The sequence below is a fragment of the Aethalodelphis obliquidens genome, unplaced genomic scaffold, assembly GCF_003676395.1.
Source record: "Aethalodelphis obliquidens isolate GAN/ISIS:26980383/991018 unplaced genomic scaffold, ASM367639v1 scaffold5, whole genome shotgun sequence".
NCBI classification, from domain to species: Eukaryota; Metazoa; Chordata; class Mammalia; order Artiodactyla; family Delphinidae; genus Aethalodelphis; species Aethalodelphis obliquidens.
In genome coordinates, this window is record NW_020837949.1 from 68,569,164 (window position 1) to 68,589,512 (window position 20,349).

A 20,349-nucleotide genomic window follows, 5' to 3' on the forward strand; every position below is an offset into this window, starting at 1 on the left:
AAAAAAATGTATGAAACATAAAAAAGCAGGCGTATGGGGATTTATAGCTTGACTGTGCATAAATACTTGACACTGAAAGAAATCACCTGTATCAATGATGTTGAAAATAAAAATCTATTTTCAGAATAAAGTCTAAAGTTCTGAACCAATAGGCAATACAGTATTTCCAAGAAATCAATTTCCTTTAAAATAAAGTTCTTAGCAAATGGAAAACGTTACATAATGACTGGGGAAAGACATGAATTTCTATATGAACGTTAATATTAACTACTTTAAGTAATATTAATTAAAGCCAGTTAAAAATGAAATGAATATCAATGTTACCTGTTTTTTCCATTTTTATATAACTACCATGAGGCTTTTTTACAGTACTAGCCTACTTGGGTTTGTACAATCATAACCAGGAGAGAACAAAATACAATTATTTTTAAAACACTCCAGCCAGAAAATTAAAAATATTAAAATATGTGATCAAGGATGATGGTAGAAAATAAATGCAATGTTTTATTTAGAAATCCCTTAGGGGATTTCCATCTTAGAAAATTTTAGCATACAGTATTGATCCTTTTGCCATGATATGGTCAACATAGTAAATCAAGTGTTTGGGACTGTTTGCGTGGTACATGTAAATCTACATAAAGTATGTTACTGCTGTAACCATTTTAATAGTTTGCGTAGGTCTGAGCCCACAGAGCAGGCTTGGGTGGGCTCAACCAGCTTATGTGACAAAAGTACACTATCTCCTTGTTAAGTGGCTCTTCACAAACCTGTCAGTCAACCCAGAGTCTTCCTGCACCAATTAACCACACGACTCCCTAGAAAAGTTTATGTTTTAAATTTCACACACCGAAGCCTGAAAGAGTTAAACATTAAAGAACAATGACCGAATCCAATTCTCTACCTCAGAAAAAGGAGTATTAAAAATGCTTTGTTTTACGTAAGAGTAAATTTGTGATTCACTGTACATTTTTCAAAGCTGTGTGTGTGAAAGACTGTAAAAGAAATCTGAGAGTACTACTTATATACATGTTTCCTATTACTGAACAGTTCACTATAAATGGAAATCCACATAAATATACTGACAGTAAAATAAATTAAGCTTAAAAATAAAACTTATCTAACAACATAAAATAAAAGTCAGATTTTGAGACTTGCTATAAACCATAATTTGAGGATTTTAGCATCAAAAGCTTGCCTGAAGTTAGTTACATCAAAATTCCCCTACTGAAGAGACGGACTTGAACATAAATTAAGAAGGACCAAAATATACATGCTGTTCCAGTGACAAGTCAATCTGGGAATACGAAAAGCTCTTACAAGTTTTGACATTTATCCTAGAAATATTTTATAGTTTGAAAAACACTTAGTAAACAAGAAAATAGTTACATCAGAATATAATACGTTGGCCAGCAATAACTGGTATGGAAGTAAATAAAGCAGCACAGGAAAGACAACTTACAGAATACTAAGCACTCATGCCACAGAGAAAACAAGTTCCATTCTAGAAGAGGAAAAACTGTTATGGCTCGGTGATGAATGTTAAACTAGCAGAATTAAAAATGAAAGAAACTACCCAAACCATCATTTTGAAACTATTATTCTGATTTTGAGTTTTAATTTTTATTCTTTCTCTAGTCTTGTCTAGAAATCTGCAGTTTCAATATTATCTGCTTTTCCCACACTCCCAGACTCTCTAGAATGCTACTGTGTGCTTAGCACAGCACTAGGAGATAACATCTTCAGCATCAATTGTGTGATCATTCTTCCCAGCTGAAGACACGGTTTTAACCCAACAGAACCTGAACTGGGCAGGCTGGATTTTATAAGCCATTTGCTGTACCCACCAAAGAGAGAGATTGAATCCAGTATCCACTTCAGTGGTCAATGTGAGCAGGGACATGACTCAGAAGTGCAAAGTGGCCACGTCCCAGAATAGAGTCAGGCTTAAGGTGAAGGGAGAAGGGGATTAAATTGTGGATCCTGTTCTTACTATGTGACCTAGAGGAAAGTACCTAATCTCACTAAGTTTCAGTTTTCCCACTTGCAAAATTCAGAGCAGTAATATCTATGTTAACAGCATTATACAGAACAAATGAAATAACATATAAAGTACCTGGCATGAGTGCCATGTGCTCCAAGTCCTGGTTTTAAACCTTGACGAAAGTGCATACATTCAAATATTATATCATCTCTATTTTAAGAAAGAAAAAAGATAGATATATACACTGGAGCTCAATATGCATGTGCTGGAAGCAGGTAGAGAGGTAAGGTGGGAGGGAAAGACCATCTATTCCCATAATTTATGTTCCTTAGATTCTAAAGAAAAAATACCAATAAATTTGGTTCAACTCAATGTCAGAGGATAGAAAAAAGAATAGACATTCTTTCCACCTTCACTGAATCAAATCTAAAAGAGGGTCACACCAAGTTACAGTCAATGCTGAAATCCAAAAAGTTCTTAAACGTTTTTAAAATTGTTTTCATATATAAATTTGATGGCAAACACATAGCACAGGGAGATCAGCTCGGTGCTTTGTGACCACCTAGAGGAGTGGGACAGGGAAGGTGGGAGGGAGATGCAAGAGGGAAGAGATATGGGGATATATGTATAGTTGATTCCCTTTGTTATAAAGCATAAACTAACACACCATTGTAAAGCAATTATACTCCAATAAAGATGTTAAAAAAAAAATTTGATGGCAAAATGAGTCCTAAGCTTGAACTGGCTAGGGGCTTTATAGTCATTCTAAATATTGAGCATAAATATTCATATACTGTAAGTTTCATTATGTGGTAAGGTCCCAAATCCCACTGGTAATGTGATACAATGTATGACAAACAGCAGTAGCTTCTGAAAATACATAGTAATCAAAATGCCTAAACACATGTAGCCCAAGAATTTCAGAGAAGGGAATCTGAATAATCTCTGCCTAAGGAAAAAAGGGAGAACAGCTACATAAAGAGGTAAACTGACTAAGGTAGAAAAATTTATAATTAAGAATTAATTTTCTATCCTTCTTAGATTAGTATTTGCTTAGGACCCTTGAATATCCTATAATACAGAAACAACCACACTACTTACATCATTGCGTTCTTGGAGAAGCAAGAGATAATCTATATAAAATGCTTTAAACAATGCCTGGCACAAAGTAAGTACCCAGTGAATGCTGTGTCATACAAGTGCCTAGAAAAATACTTTGAACATTTACATGGAAAACGCAAACAGGTGAGTAGATAGCTCAGATAGGTAGCCTGCTATATACCATACTCTATTTTAGAATTTTATTTTTAAAAATCTAAGAGTTTCCCTTTTCCTATGCCCGGAATTGTTTCTACTATGAGGCCTCAGAGACAGTATTAGTTCAAGTCATAGAGGCAGGTAGCAATCCCAGTTGAGCCAACAAACATTTGAAACCGACAGCGTGGAAAGACTTGAAGCTCTAAATACAATAAAAGATATTATTTGGGAAAAAACATCAACTATTAAAGACTGGAGAGTAGCCTAGAAGAATGCTTCTGGAAATTAATGTACAAACTAATGAGCCAGAGTTTTTGTTAAAACGCAGATTCTGACTTAACGTGTCAGGGCCAGACATTCTGCGTTCAAGTTCTCTGGTAATCACAACACTACTGGTCTAGAAACCCAAACAGAGTAGGAAGGCACCACAGCAGTGGTCCTCAAAGGGTATGAGCAACATCAGAATCTCTTGGGAAGTTAATAGAAATGCAAATCTGCAAGAACATAAGGAGACTCTTCTCTAAATCAGCTGTTTACATCCAGACCGATTACTTTCCCTAAGAATCAAAGTAGAATACTTTTTAAATACTTGACAAGTAGCATACTAGAACATGTTACCTAAACAATTTCTCTCTGCAAACAATTTCCAAAGCTAAAGCCCCCTGCAATTATACTTAAAAGGTAGGCTTTTACATGATAAGAAGCCTGTTCTTGATAATACATAGGTGAAGTACTGAGATACGTAGCAGCCTCACTTGAACTACCTGCCAACTTTTCACAAAATGGCTCACTTCCGTTTTACCTAGGTCATGGAGATATGCGTTTATAAAGAAACCAGACTGAGTTTTAAATTTCCTTGTGCTGAGAATATAGCCAACTACAACATGGTTTAGGCAACTTCTCCAGAGTAATGTTTATACATAGCCTGGCTCATATGTAAATATACGTCAACATTTTGATTTATAGCTATAGATGATCTGTTTACATACACAGATACACATATTAAAGTACGTTAATGGTTTGAAACACAATATTCTTGAAGGACAAAAAACATGAGGATAAACTACAAATACAGAATGTTATAAACAGAGAAAAGATTTCAGTTTTCTGAACGTGAAGCCAATTGATTGTTAAATAGGCTTTCCATAAAATAAAATAAAATGAAATAAGATATAAAATAAAATAAAAACTGTTGCCCTCACAATTCCCATTCAGTATTTCTTTCAACTTCAATCAACATCTGAATTTACAAGGTCACTTCTCAGTCACTAACTGAGTACATCGTTCTGTCCGTAACATATTTTTGAAGGAGTAAATTACAAATAGATTGTAAAGCACCACACTTGCTTAGGCATTGGGGGTGGACCCCTCTGATTTTGGCTAGGACCATGTATACATACAACAGTGGTGATGTCAGGAGACATTTGATGGTCAGAGCAGGGGAGGGGAGGGAGGGAAGAGTGCTTCTGGTATCTAGTGAGTAGGCAACTTTTAGGATGCACAAAACAGTCCCCAGAGCAAAGAATTACCTGGCCTAAGATGCCAATAGTACCAAGGTTAAGAAACTGTGATTTGAACTGTGGAGGTTGCAAAAGTACAGAATGAATGTCCCTTGTGCATCATCATCACATTTCTAGCACGGTGTCAAGCACAGTAATACATATTTGTTGATTATGAAATAAAGTACTTCTGTGTAGCTGAGATCTTAGAGTCAGAGATGAAAAGAATGAGAAAGGGGTTATTACATATATAATATCTAAAATTACAAAACAAAATTGCAGTCATTGTCAGAACTAAAAGGAATTAAAAATCATTCAGCCCAAGTTCTCTATTTCAGAAAATTTTTTTTCTCATGCAAAAGATGCTGTCTAATGTACTGATATGGCAGTGTTGGGAGGGGGTAGACAGTCCTCTGAATAAATAAAAACAAAATATAATATATTTATAAATTAAAATATCAGTTTTCACTTCTAATAGTGTCAATGTCACCTACGTTTCTCAATAAAGTATTTCCTTTATAAAAGCTAAAATCAATGTTACATAAATCATAATAAGTGATACTTCAAAGCAGGAAACAAAATATATGTAATTATTTCTCAAACAAACAACTCACAGACCTCCGTGGCCTACAGCATTTATACTTCTGAGAATTCTGGGCTTTAAAATGTCATGAGAAATTCTCAACTGGCTTACATTTTTGAAACATAGGAACTGACAGTCATAAGGCCAAACATACCCTTAATAATCGATTCAGCTGCATACAGATCTCGTTTGTAGGTCACCTAGAGGACAGATAAACTTCATTAGACTTAACAGAGTAGGAAGGAATGTGAAAGCAATAAAATTATGCCCCCAAGGAAATTCTTGATTTTGGAGAAACTATAAACACATAATACTGACAATTTTTAAATTACAACACATCAGTTTATTCAGAAAAAATATATATTGTTTCTACAAATGGTTGAAGATTTGTTTTTAAATCTTTAAGTAAATTGAGACGTTATGTGGCAGTGGTTACCAAAGTCTTATTAATATAAGTATTATATCACAGAAAACGTGGTAGCATTTAAATAAAAGTATTAGAATTACTGTTTAATAGGTTTTATGTTGGAAGGAAAGAAGGAAAAGTATATATTAAAAAAAATTACCAAATTGCATTTTCAGTTGAAATGAGATACTTCTGAAAGACCAATTCACATTGAGGGTCTTCATTCTGAATTGAGTTTATCTGTATACTTCCAGATAAGGTTCACCTTTTTAAGATTTTTATTAATACATAACTGATTGAAAGAGCCTGGAGGGTACCACCATGTATATAAGAACAATCATGATCTTTGCTTAAGAACATACAGCCTCCTTGCAATAACCTATTCCTTGTAATATACCCTGCATGGTCCTATAGCAGATAGTTCCCAGAGTACATCCAGTGAGCTCAGGTACAGAACATGTCAAGTGCATGGCACTGCAGAATCACTTTTCCTACATCACAGAACTGAAGAACATAGTAAATAATCAAATATGTTAATAAGTACTATAAGGTCTTAGGAGCTTATCGTTCAGATGATTATGATGCAAATGGTCTAAAAACCCACTTTGAGAAATACTCACTAATTAATACCCTTCCATGTCTATAATTTGGACTATTTTCCTCCAGATTATATCCTAACTAAACTTGTACAGAAACTTTGTTCAGGTAAGTGGCTCAGGGCACTTCTACCCAAAATAGGTTTCCCTGCTATGCCTGTATCCTGGCAGGTAACCCTGGTCCGAAACTATACCTTACAATCCAGAACTAATGTAGCAGCTAACCTGTAAGACAGATGGAAATTTCCTCAAGCACTCAACCAATCTATTAAAATCAAATATGACATTGTTAAATTATGTCTAAAACAAGCACATGTGAACCAAAACTAGTACTATAGTTACTGACCCAAAATGCAGTTCTCTTATCTGGGGAAATAAATAGAAAACAGACACTTAAAGCTTCAGACTATGGATTTTACCAAATTAAAGAATGTATTGATCTCATTCACTCATTCAATAAATATTTATCAAATAACTACCATGTTGTACATCCTGTTCTAAGGACTGGAATAGAGCAATGAAAACAGTGAGCAAAACTCAACCTGCAGAAACAACATTTTAGAGGATAAATTTCTTTTATAAGAATCGAATAAAACACATTTGTTTCGGGCTTCCCTGGTAGCACAGTGGTTGGGAATCTGCCTGCCAATGGGAATCCACCTGCCAATGCAGGGGACACGGTTTTGAGCCCTGGTCCGGGAAGTTCCCACATGCCACAGGGCAACTAAGTCCGCAAGCCACAAGTACTGAAGCCCGTGCTCCGCAAAAAAAGAAGCCACTGCAATGAGAAGACCAAGCACCGCAAGGAAGAGTAGCCCCTGCTCTCGGCAACTGGAGAAAGCCCACGCACAGCAACGAAGACCCAACACAGCCATAAATAAATAAATATATATTTATTTTACCAAATAAAGACAAGACAAGGCTGCGGAGCTCAAGACAGACAGGAAGCAGAGACCCTCAAGGCCTAGAGCAGAGCCACATGGGGGCTTCGGGGGCAATAGAAAAGGCTGGAAAATCAGGGCTCCCACAACACAAACCCACACACGCACCTGTGGTAGAGGCCTCCAGTCATGTCAGTTACATCCACTCTTTCTTTTAAATGCCTCTGAACACCTTCTAACCCCCGGCGTTCGGACAGGCAATGGGGACACAGCTACCTCTCGTGGTATTAAATATTAATATTAAATATTAAAAAAACACATTTGTTTCCATGAAAACCCAAAGTTAACTAGATATCTGAAATCATCACTCAATATTTGCAATTTAAGTGAGAAAAGCCTTTTTTTCCTATAACTGTCTGCTATGTAAGGTAAACTCAAATCAGAAATTAACAGGAAGATGCCTAATTACCATACCTGATTTTTTATTCCTTCCTGCTTTCTTTGAGAGATAAAACCGCATTCCAAATTTAAATAGAATAATTGTGAAAGTACCTTATTCTTTTTTCCAAATAAATCTATCTTAACAATGGGTTTTTTTAATGAAAAAAACTTGGTCTCAAATACTAAAATGATTTTTCTAGCATATTTGCAAGACAACATTTTTGCATTGGAATCAGTCTTATGAATAAAATACATGAATTATTACCTAAAGGTCCTTTCTACACTAATATTAAATAAGTAATTGTATAAGCAAGAAAGACATCAAAATTTGAATTGTGCCCTCTGCAGTGAAAGCGCAGAGTCCCAACCGCTGGACCGCCAGGGAATTCCCCTAAAATTCATCGTTTTGCCTACATTTTCTTGTTGGCTGTGGATACATACTATACACAGATTAAAGTTTTTGATGTTTATTTAATATTTTCTTCATAAAGCCTTATCGAAAACCTCAACTATACTTCTCAACAAACACTGATTTAAGGAAAATAAACTACAAAATATTTCTGACAAACTTATAAAGTACTGTGTTGAAAAACAGCCTTCTGTTTTTTCTAAATAAAACAGCTGCCATATTTCAAAGGGAAGAGTACTGAAAATGCTTTAATTCTGAATTGATGACTCTTTCTATCAAGCTTTTACAGTAATATGGAGTGTCCTTTCCTTATTTTTAATTTTATGAAAAGTTTAGTAATCAGTTTTGAGATTGATTTTCTTCTGTAAGCATGATCTGCAGGTTTTCTTTGACCTTGCATAATACCTCAGTATGGAAAACAGTTACTTAAAAAAAAAAAAAAAATCAGCCCTAGTAATAGAAGAGCCTCAATCCTCTGATTCACTGGTTTTCACACTGTGCTCCTCAGAGCTCAGGGGCCACCGGAAGACCAGTGTGGAAGCTCTGCACAGCTGACGCTCAGAGCTCCACATCTGCTACTCACCTAGTTTAGCTCAGTTTTTGCCTGTTTTGTTTCACTGTGCTTCTGTGCAATATTTCATCTAAGTATTTAGTTTTAAAAATATTTATGTTCAGTGGAAGAGAAACCTGAAACTGAGAGCCACAGAGATAGTTGCCTTTAACTCCTAGGCCAGAGCACTCTCAGCTACCTCAAGGTGAGCTCCACAGGACACTATGGTACCTGCTCTGTCTTGCTCCGTGTTGACAATATGGTATATTAAAGAGACTTCTCAGAGCCAAGTCCACTTGGCCACCATCTTACATAAATCAGACTACACTTAATGTTCTTCCATCTTTCACCTCATAAGAAAATGAGTATGTACTCCAATAATTAGAATAAAGCCAGAAAATCTTACATTTCGAAGACAGATACAAATTTAGATTTGGATGGGGATATTATATTGATTTCCAGTTCATCAATTATGTCTATCTAGAAAATGTTCTTTCCTCTAGACTGGATTATTAGATGAAAACCTCTGAAAAGACACAATTTCACCACATTGTATTTTTGAGGTTAAAAAGAAAAAAATGAGACTATTTTCTTTTGTTTTTAACAAAGATGCTAGAACACTTGAATCTAAAACAAGTAATTCCCATCAAAAGAAATCCTCAAAAGTCAGTCATTCCAATAATGTTGTGATGACACATCAACGTCTTCTAAAGAAGCATTTTCAGACAATGGAATAGTTAAATTTCTTCAATAAATTATGAATCTTTTATGCTTTGAAGACTGTTTTAACACTTAGAAACAAGAAGTTTGTTCAATTAGGTCTGTGTAGTATAGTAAGTGACCAACTCTTTATATTGGGACAAAAATATGGTACAACTATAAATTAAAGGAATGGAGACTAAATGTAGTCTCCTCTTATATAGACTAGATGAAATTTCACTAAAATAAGAGTATGTTCAGTAAGGGCTAGCTAGACACAACCACTCAGGCAGAGCTTCAGAGCCAACCCCTATTCTCAGGAGTCGGTCCTGTATTCTTCTGTGGTTGGTCGCTCTTAGGGAGGGGAAAGGAGGGAGAAGAAGGGGGTTTTGCTCATTCTCAAGGATGTCCTCTACCCTGCATGGTGATCTGAAAAAACTGATGTTTCCTCTAAACCCAGAGGAGCTACTGCAGGAAGGCTGGCCTCAACCGTAAATGCTGACTTTTTGCATTTACTTCTATTTTTTTCAAAAAGTATGGTGCTTCCCTGGTGGCGCAGTGGTTGAGAATCAGTCTGCCGATGCAGGGGACACGGGTTCATGCCCCGGTCCGGGAGGATCCCACATGCCACGGAACGGCTGAGCCCGTGAGCCATGGCCGCTGAGCCTGCGCGTCCAGAGCCTGTGCTCCACAACGGGAGAGGCCACAACGGGTGAGAGGGCAGCGTACCGCAAAAAATAAGAATAATAATAATAAATAAATAAATAAATAAAAATTTTAAAGTATGTAAAATATAAAATAGTCCTCCTGGGATTTCTGGCAGCAGATGAAATAACAGTCCTACATGTGGTCATGAGAAATTTCTAGTCATTCTTCCCAGCACCAGGGGTGAACTCCCTCACTTTCTGAGGGGTAGGGGAAGGTGTCCTGGCTCTGTATTTCAGAATCCTCCTTTGCCTTATTGTTTTGTGGTAGTGAAAATTCTCTTGAAATGTGCACTCTCTTCACTGTGCACTCTTCACTGTGTCAGATTTCTGAATCATGTTCCAAGTATTTGGCCTGCCACCCAAGTTCAATGCCAGTTTTAGCATAATTGTACTAAATCTTCTTTCAACTCTGAGTTGTAAAAAGTTGTAGCATTGTTGGAATTAGTATTGAATTAGAACACTTATTTCAATATGCAGATTCCATTGCTTTGGTTTAAACAGCAATGGTAATACTCTTTATCCATGCAAAATAAAACCATAAAATTAAGCTAAAAGCTTATGCTAAAGACAACTCATGCAGTATCATCAAAAAGCTAAATAGGGCTAAACGAACAGCCAGTAAATATCAAAAATATTTTTTAAAGGTAGAGGATGATGAGACAGGAGGCAGAAGAGGGAAATAGGGAACCTGAAACAACTACATCATTTGCACTCAAGATAACTTCCCCTCAATCACAGAAGAAATTTGACACCTTAAAAAGACCTCAAAACTGCAATTTGAAAGACTTTTTGCCCAATTCACTGCATTACATGCCCTTTTAGAATCCAAGACCCTGGTAAGGCACGTCATTATTCAAACATTCTAAGAGCAGGGCTTCCCCACTCCGGCCCAGTTCGGAAAGTGATACTATGAAAATGATCCCTCTGGGCCTAACAGGATATCACCCTTTGGCACGTGTATTAGTTTCCTAGGGCTGACATAACAATGTACCACAAACTGGACATCTTCAAAAAGGAACATATCCTCTCACCGTACTGGAGGCTAGAAGTGTGAAATCCAGGTATCAGCAGGGCCACTGCCCACTCCGAAGGCTTTAGAGAAGAATCCTTCCCCGCCTCTTCCTAGTTTCCTGGGGTTGCCAGAGACCCCTCACTTTCCTTTACTTGTCGATGCATCACTCCAATTTCTATCTCTATTGTCGTTGGCATTCTCCACCTATCTGTATGTGAATCTTTTCTCCTATTCTTACAGATCCGATTTAGGGACTCTTCTTTACCAACCTGACCTCATCTTAACTTGATTATATCTGCAAACCCTCTTTTCAAACAAGAGTGTTTATTCCCAAGTGCCAGGGGCTAGGACTTGAACATATCTTCTGTGGCGGGATGCAGTTCAACCCGCAACAGCATTATGAAATGACTCAGGAGGAGAATGAATAGAAGCACTTGGAAAGGCCAACCACAGTTCAGTGCCCTGACATTTGTCGCACATAAAAGGGAAGCAGAGCGCCAAGATGTAAGGACTAAAACCGTGATACTGTATTGCGGGTGGAAGCACTGCAATGTGAGATTTCACTCAAAAATACTGAAATACATTTGTGTAACACAGAGTGTAAAATTCAAAGAAGAGCAGTGTGCTGCTTTCCTTTCACCTGCAGACCTGAGGGTACTTTACAAGTTTAAAGAAGGCTCAGAATACCCACAAGAAGTAGATACTCACACAGCCTAAAACATCAGCAATGAGGCCAAAGAGTGCTGACATGTTAGTAGCAATAAAATGTCTTGAATTTTTACTTTTTTTTTTTTTTCAACATAGTCTGCAAATTAAGTCAAGCAGGTCTATGGTGACATGGGTCAGGATCTTTAACAAAATACCTAATTGGTTACTATCAAAATCCTCCCAATTGATATGTATATCACCATCTGAGCCATATATAGAAAAGGAGAAACAAAATGAATAAAAGGTTTGCCTTCTGGGTTGATGATATTTGGATACTCTTAAAAGAGCAATAAGACTGCATTAATTTACTCTACCAGGCAATAATTCAGGCATATCAATATTTTGTAATCTTAGAACAATTTAAGTATGTATGAGAAAATCTTAGCATGCAGCAAGGCCCACCACGTGACTTACAAAATACCTAATCAACACATAGGGCTTTTTGTTTTCTTTTTATGTCAATGAGGAAGTATGCTTTTAGATTCATATAATCTCAGAATTAGGATGAATGTTTTCTAACCAGATTTAGAGGGATGCTTTATAAAGATTTCATCCAACATTTCAAAAGCAGCAATACTTATTCAAAACTATGATATGACCCTACAATTCTATTTCAGAATACACTGCTCAATTCAACCTATTTCTACCCAATCAAACACAGGAGAGTCACGCTGTAAAGCACTCCTGCTGCAACAGGAAGCTGAACTATGATCGTGCAACAACCACTTCATTCCTCCTAAAGAAAGAAGTTTGCCATAAAGGCAGTCAAACCTTACCACAGGAAAGAGCACAGTTCCTCTTAGGAGGAGGTGAGTGGTTCTAGCCACCAACCCCACTGGGTCAAAACTGGCAGATATGTGTTTCAACCCAGTTAAGTTGGAGCTACCACCCCAAGGCCTGTGAGGAAACGTTGTTATTTTGGAAAGCAGAGTAGCACTCTCAATCCAGTTGAAGGTAAGGCTACAGAGTAAAAGATTATATGTAAAGAACACACACAAAAATTGTGAATAAAAGAATCTTATTGGCTAAAATGGAATTTGTTTGAATAAATTATCCCAGCGTGAGTTTTCTTGCAACCGAGCAATAGAAATGATACCATATTTGATGGTTCAGAAAACCTAGTGAGACTCAACACCTTTTATGTATGCATATACACACACACCTTTATTCCTGGAAATACTGTTTCAATATGAAACCAAATATTTTTATACTTCTCTATCTTCTAAAGCACCTGGAAATTGTCTGTACTTGTAGACAATACGTCTTCAGGAATGACACACCAAAACAGAGCTAAGTACCAACTCCCTTACCTTCCAGAGCTCAGGAGATCCTTCTATAAGTTTGGCTTTGATGTGACAGTATTTTAGAGCCAAATGCAAACACTCAGTTCCAAATTCCAGGTCATAGTCACTACACTGTGTAGGAAGAAAAAAGAATTAACAAGTTGAAATATAATTTTAAATAAACTAATCTTTTAATTTCATAATCAACTGTACATGGAAAAGAGCCCAGAAAACTCGCAAACTCTTTAATTAGCTACTGATTAATCAGGTACATTAATCTTCCCCATGCCCTAAAAGCCAAATGAAACAAATAGAAAACAGGAATGTTGCAATCAGAAGAGTTTTTAACTTCCTGAATAGTCTCATGTGTCAAATAAATATAATACTTCATTTCCTTTGCTCAAAAACTACATTTCCAAACACATTTGTGAAATGCCTCAAGGTACGACCAAGGATTACCGTATCAGACTTGATTTAACAAATATAGGTATCCATAAAACTCCAACCCCTTATTTCATATTTATACCGCTTTCTTATTAATTGGTATTTTAAATATCAACATATCCTTTTTAGAGGATATATTTTGATTCTGAACATGGCAATATTTCAGTCTTTCATTATGAGAAAAAATTTAAACGCCCATTAGATTTTAGTAAAATATAAGTAACATTTTTTAGCATTTTAAGCAGAACCATCAAAAATGACCAACACAATATAATTCAGCTGAGTAACAGTCACTAAGTACCTATCAAGTCCAAGGTTTGTATTAAGGACCAGAATAAAAAGACAAATGAAACATGTTTTGTGGCCTCAAGGAACTCAAGTCTAGAAAAGGAGGTTGATCCATACCAAATATTTTATAACAGAATGTGATATGGAGCAATAGAGGAATATTTATAAGTAGACCAGGAGATAAAATACTTAATTCTACATGAGGGTATCAGGGAAGGCCCATCAGAGGAAACGGTCTCTGATCTCATTCCAAAGACTGCATAAAACTCAAGCATAGGGAAACCCTTCAGGCAAAAAGTGCCAAACAAAGATATAGATGTTGCAGACATCTGCTGGATTTGCATTTTACAAAGAGCATATCCATATAAGACAGACTGCAGGAAGACAACAAATACGAATATGACATTTAGCACCCTTTGCCAATCTTTATTGTACTTGAGATTACAAAATGCCAAATTTTAATGATTTATGAAGTTAATGTACAAGAAAATATAACCATCAAGTATACCCAGAGTCCCAAATTAATCAGAACAGTCTCAGCTTAAACTTTCTATACTGATATACTACCTAACATGACATTTATTAAACATTTTCATCTCTAATATAGTATTATCAGCAGTTGTTACATTCAAATACATTAAGTTTTGGTAAACCTCTACATTCTACTTTCAACGTCTGCACAGGTTCATCTAGTAGTATGCAAGTGAGACCAACCTACAGTAAAAAAAAGAGTTCTCTCCTAACACACTGTTAAATCCCAGAGATGACTAGCAATAACCCTTTTCCTGCCTCTTTCCAGATGCAAGATATTGAACACATGCATGGACAGCCTTAAAAGCGCTCACAAAGTGCATACTAAGAGGAACCCACAGGAACAGCTACTTCCTTTGTATCTCAGGGATGAGAATTACTTGATGCTGTGCTCCTGCCACTCACGTGATGTACCAGCCAACATGGCAACAGCTTACAAACTGCATGAAGTCTTCAGGATTCCAATCAACAGAGCCAACAGGAAATAAGGAAAATGATGGATCAGGTACTTATGAAATATATACTAGAAACAGATACTGAGCCATCCTGGCAGAAATAGTCTGAAGCTGTTATTCACTGTATAGATTAATATTACAACTATTTACAGGGTTTTTGGTAATTTTTTTTGCATTAAACCTTGCTTCTACAGTTACCTCAAAAAAAAAAGCATGCTTAATGACTAATTAAATTCTGAATGTGTTTCTTAAGAACATGGATGACGATTTCCACTTCTGCCTAGGATACAGAAAGCTGACAATGATGCTCATTTCAGAACAAAAGAAAAAAGCAGACAAACTCCAAAAGCAGAACTTTTCCTCAAAACATCAGAGCTGAGGTCACAGGATGACCAAGTACCCCTAAATCTAAGAAAAGGCATGCCTCCCCCCAAAAGGTAGCGAGTGCCATACAGGCAGGTAAGAAGCAATCACCTAAAAATTCCAACGAACTGTCAAACACTGAGTGGAGGAAACTAGGAGAATGTAGAGCCTCTGGGAATCACAGCCGCAACAGGAGTGTATACCCACCCGCAGGGTCTTCTTCAGCAACCTGTTACTGGGTGCTCATGAAGAGGTGTAACAGTATTTCAAAGTGACTGTGAGTTTAAACTCAAGGTAATCACTGAACAAATGTTTTAGAGTAAGAAGTCAATAGTGATAAGAGGGAATCATAAAATGAGAAATTAATACAAAGGCAGGCAGAAAGAAAGAAAAGGAACAAAAATAGATCACCCAGCAAGATGGTAGGTTTTAATCAAGTAAGTTAATTAATGTGTAACTACACAAAGTATCGACATTATCCAGCATGGGGGCCATAGTGCTATCACTGATCACATGAAAAACACACAAATACATAGGTGTGGAGAACCCTCTGCCTCCCTAAACTTGGAGCCCAAAATAGTGTTAACAATGTTCTCTTCAGGCAGAAGCCCTTAGCACACTATTGTCAGAGGTCCCCACAGACACTACCAACCCCAGTCACCTTACAGTGAACCTCACAATCAACAGGCCCACTTATAAAATCCACAAGTCCAACCAGTCTCCAACATACACACATGAGCAAAAAACCCAGATTTAACTGAAACCCAAGGTAAAACTAAAATGAAAGATAAGGTGAAAAAGGCAAAAAGTAAAGTATTTCGTAGGAGCTAGAAACTATACAGTTAATAAAGACTTAATAACCCCAGAATAACAGTGTCTATACTCATAAAATAAGGATAATATTTAAGAGGATAATAGTTAGAAGGGTGGAAAACAGAAAAAGATAATAGATGACTCAACCACAAAGTCCAATATGTTAAAAAAAAAAAAAAAAAAAAAAATCAGGGACTTCCCTGCTGGTACATTGGTTAAGAAACCGCCTGCCAAGGAAACTTACACAAGCCTCTTGGATAGCCTCATCCACCAGAGGGCAGACAGCAGAAGCAAGAAGAACTACAATCCTGCAGCCTGTGGAACAAAAACCACATTCACAGAAAGACAGACAAGATGAAAAGGCAGATGGCTATGTACCAGATGAAGGAACAAAATAAAACCCCAAAAAAACAACTAAATAAAGTGGAGATAGGCAACCTTCCAGAAAAAAAATTCAGAATGATAGTGAAGACGATCCAGGACCTCGGAAAAATAATGGAGTCAAACATCAAGAAGATGCAAGAAATGTTTAACGAAGACCGAGAATTAAAGAACAGACAAACAGGGCTTCCCTGGTGGCACAGTGGTTGAGAGTCCGCCTGCCGATGCAGACGACACGGGTTCGTGCCCCGGTCCGGGAAGATCCCACATGCCGCGGAGCGGCTGGGCCCGTGAGCCATGGCCGCTGAGCCTGCACGTCCGGAGCCTGTGCTCCGTAACGGGAGAGGCCACAACAGTGAGAGGCACGCGTACCACAAAAAAAAAAAAAAAAAGCTGCCAGAAGCTATTCAGTAATATGTAATGGTTGTGTAGAGTTCTATTTTCTCTGTAGTGTGGGTAGCTCTGAAAATGTGTACAACCTTCTCCTTCTACTTTCCCTTACACCTAGTTTGCATTAAGAAAAATGGAAGAAAAATTAGCAGTGAAATTGGAAGAATAAAGGTAGAAGATGAACAAAGTTTTAAAGTATATTATTCTCAATTTTGACAATTACAAACATGGATATTCTCTTCCCGTTTTGATTTGTTCTGTAAATCACACATAGTTGAAGTTACTTTTTTTTTAATTAATTTTTTTTTTTTTTTTTTCTTGGTACGCGGGCCTCTCACTGTTGTGACCTCTCCCGTTGTGGAGCACAGGCTCCGAATGCGCAGGCTCAGCGGCCATGGCTCACGGGCCCAGCCGCTCCGCGGCATGTGGGACCTTCCCAGACCGGGGCACGAACCTGTGTCCCCTGCATCGGCAGGCGGACTCTCAACCACTGCGCCACAAGGGAAGCCCAGTTGAAGCTTTTTTGTTATGTGTATATTGTTTTCCTGTCTTCTCTACATAGCGGTTAAGTGACTAACATCAAATAAATAGTTTATGATACACCTCTCACACTGTTCAGTCAGTCTCCGTGGACCATCACCCTATAGTTAACCTCCTGCCCAGCCCTTTCTCCTGTACCATCCTCTGTTATGCTTCAGTTCACTCCAACTCATTACCTAATAGGCTCTTCACCTCCTATATTTGAAGGAATACCTATTGCTCACCAGCATCCTCAACTGGTTTCTACTGCTTTTCCCAACCATCACTAGTAAGTGGTTCAAAGGCAGGGTACGAAGGCAGGATTAACATTCCAGATCCCTACTGCTCTTCTTCCATGCAAAACACTCTTTCCTTCCAAAATGCGGGCCATCTGGACAATGTTCCAACCTTCATAACACTATCATTTCTCACTACTTCATAGGCTCTGCAGTTTCAGGCACATGGGATCAGTCTTCCTTTTTACTCCAATTACTGACATTATACTAGCTGAATTCAAGGTCCATGTGCACAAACTTTAAATACTCTAGCCATTTCCTTGACATTTATCTTCACTTGAACAACTAATTTCTGTTTTGGGGAACTTGATGTTTACCTTTATCTGTGACTCCTCTGAAACTTTTCATTCCATAATCCAGTCTGACTGGAAGATCTAACCATCATTTCTCTTACTCTCCTCTCACAATGAAGTTGCCCTTTTCCCTGAATGAGGCACCCAATCCTATAAAACCTCTATTTGCTCTTGATTAGGAAATGTTCGCTTTCTTAGACTGCCCTTCATCAACCAAGAGACTATGGTGGAAGGCATGAAAAATGTCATTACTAGCACCCCAACTGCTTTGATCTCTTGTCCATCCGCTAGATTTCCTTTATAAACTCCAACTACAAAATCATGTCATCTATTCTATTTTCTAAATTTTTAGTTCATACATTTCAGTTATCAAACTACATAGTTCAAAGAAACAAATATCTCTATAAGATTTGTTATGAAAAAGTCAACCTCACCCCCTTCACCCTACTTTGTCTTCTCCAGAGGCGATCATTTTTCCTTCTTTCAATTGACTCTTCTAACATTCATTTCCATGTGTAGCAGTCAACTATCAGTGAGTAACAAATGTACATATGATCTCAGTGGCACATAGCAATACACTTCTTTCTCATGCACGGCTGTGGGACAGCCGAGATGACTGTGCTCTAAAGCTGCAGGACTGTAGGTTGGCTGTGGCAGTTCTGATCTGTGGGTCTCACACTGCAGGCCACAATGGAGGGGCAGCCACGAGAGTATGCCTTCCTTAAGGCAACAGATGCACCAAAGGGCAAGCCCAACAGCACAAGCACATTTATGCCTCTGCCTATATCACATCTGCTAAAATCCCAAAGCAAGTTAAGAGACCAAATCCAGAATCAAGGAGCAGAGAAATATACTTCACTTACCAGGAGGCCATAGTAAGGGTACAAAAGCAGAACACTGTCAGGCCTGAGCAATTGCAATTAAATAGTTTACCGTCACACCATCTCTCTAAATAACATACTTGTAATGCTGCCTCTTTATTTTCTGAGTTGGCCATCATATATGGAAGAACTTTGTCTTCTCTCCTCCCAACATCACCACAATACACACCAACAATTCCCATTCCCCATGCCTTCAATATCCTAATTTTGGTTAAATCAATGTGTGTCTACATTACTGACTATGTAAACATTACTCATAGCTAGGTTATATATTATAATTCCTTTCCTGCACAAGTCTTTGTTTTTCCTGGAATTAGAACTTCTCTTTTGTTTCAAGTGTTTGGTTTTCTACATACCTATGACTCATTCAACAGCAAACAGCTATTTGTCTAGATCTACTCTCAAGATATTCACACACATAAGGCATTTCACCAACTTTATATCCCTGAAGAAGTCACTTTTGAAGTCTTCTGACCTTTTTCAACATGGACTGGTTGTTGTCCTCTGACAGTGACACACAGCTATCATCCTGAGAATGCCCTATACCATGATCCTGGGGATACTCTTCATCTTTCTCCTATCATGAATCTCCAATATCCCATGTAATCTTTTTGAATGACACTCTCCTTTCTGTGGAACACATCCTCTAATAGCTTTCTGAGAAAGGGAATATAAGAGGTAAGCTTTAAAAACACTTTTTGCTGCATTATTTCTTTGATATTTCCTTCTCTCAATTTTCTCTTTCAGAAAGTTTTGTTATTGAATATTGATTTTATTTGATTGGACTTCTAATTTTCTTTTCTTTCCGATATGCCATCTTTTTATCCTTTATGGGGAAGTTCCTCAGATTTATTTTTAACCCCAGATCTTTTTTATCCTCTGAACTTTTTTTTTTTTTTGAGCATTCTGATCTTAATTCATGTTGGCAATGAACTTTTATCTCTGTAATGATATTTTTAAAAGTTTTCCTTTCTCGGGCTTCCCTGGTGGCGCAGTGGTTGAGAGTCCACCTGCCGATGCAGGGGACACGGCTTCGTGCCCCGGTCCGGGAGGATCCCACATGCCGCGGAGCGGCTGGACCCGTGAGCCGTGGCCGCTGAGCCTGCGCGTCCGGAGCCTGTGCTCCGCAACAGGAGAGGCCACAACAGTGAGAGGCCCGCGTATGGCAAAAAAAAAAAAAAAAAAAAAAAAAGTTTTCCTTTCTCTACATATTCACTGCTTCCTCATATTAGGCTTTTCTGTTTGTTTTGGTCTCTATCTTCCACAGTAAAGTGCATTCTTCACGTGGGATGGTAAACTTGTCAGCTTATATTTAAGAGTGGAAGATTAAAAAGCTATTAAGCAATGAGTGCAGGGGTGGGGTTTGTGAACGGTGAGCTTCACTATACGGAGATGGGGAACCTCTGAGGTTAGTACTCTTAGGTCTGTCTTCTTCGACTAGACATATTACTCAAAACACTTCCAATCTCCACCCAAGACAGAAAGCCAAGCCGCCAGGATGTTGGCTGCTGAGTGGGAGAAGAGACCATGGGCTTCTCACATTGGGCAGGCAATGTGCACATGGTCTGTTAGTCACCGTTTGGGGCAAGGCACTCCTTCCCTCAACTGCACCCAGTTTTCTCCCCAGATGGAGGAAGCATTTCACCCCCACCTGTCTCTGTGGTGGTGGTGGGGGGGGAAATC

At 37.9% G+C, this 20,349-nt stretch overlaps 1 protein-coding gene across 2 annotated transcripts in view; it reads right to left on the reverse strand.

Annotated features, from left to right (window-relative positions):
* The window catches only part of CRPPA (CDP-L-ribitol pyrophosphorylase A), a 303,329-nt gene that overhangs the window by 195,282 nt on the left and 87,698 nt on the right, over positions 1-20,349 (reverse strand). Inside the window, exons 4-5 of one of the 2 annotated variants that reach the window (XM_027102578.1) lie at positions 13,040-13,144; positions 5,475-5,520 (exon numbers count right to left, since the gene is read on the reverse strand). In XM_027102578.1, the coding sequence (XP_026958379.1) occupies positions 5,475-5,520; positions 13,040-13,144 (151 nt within the window). The remainder of the gene's footprint in view (positions 1-5,474; positions 5,521-13,039; positions 13,145-20,349) is intronic. The other variant, XM_027102579.1, reaches the window with a different exon arrangement.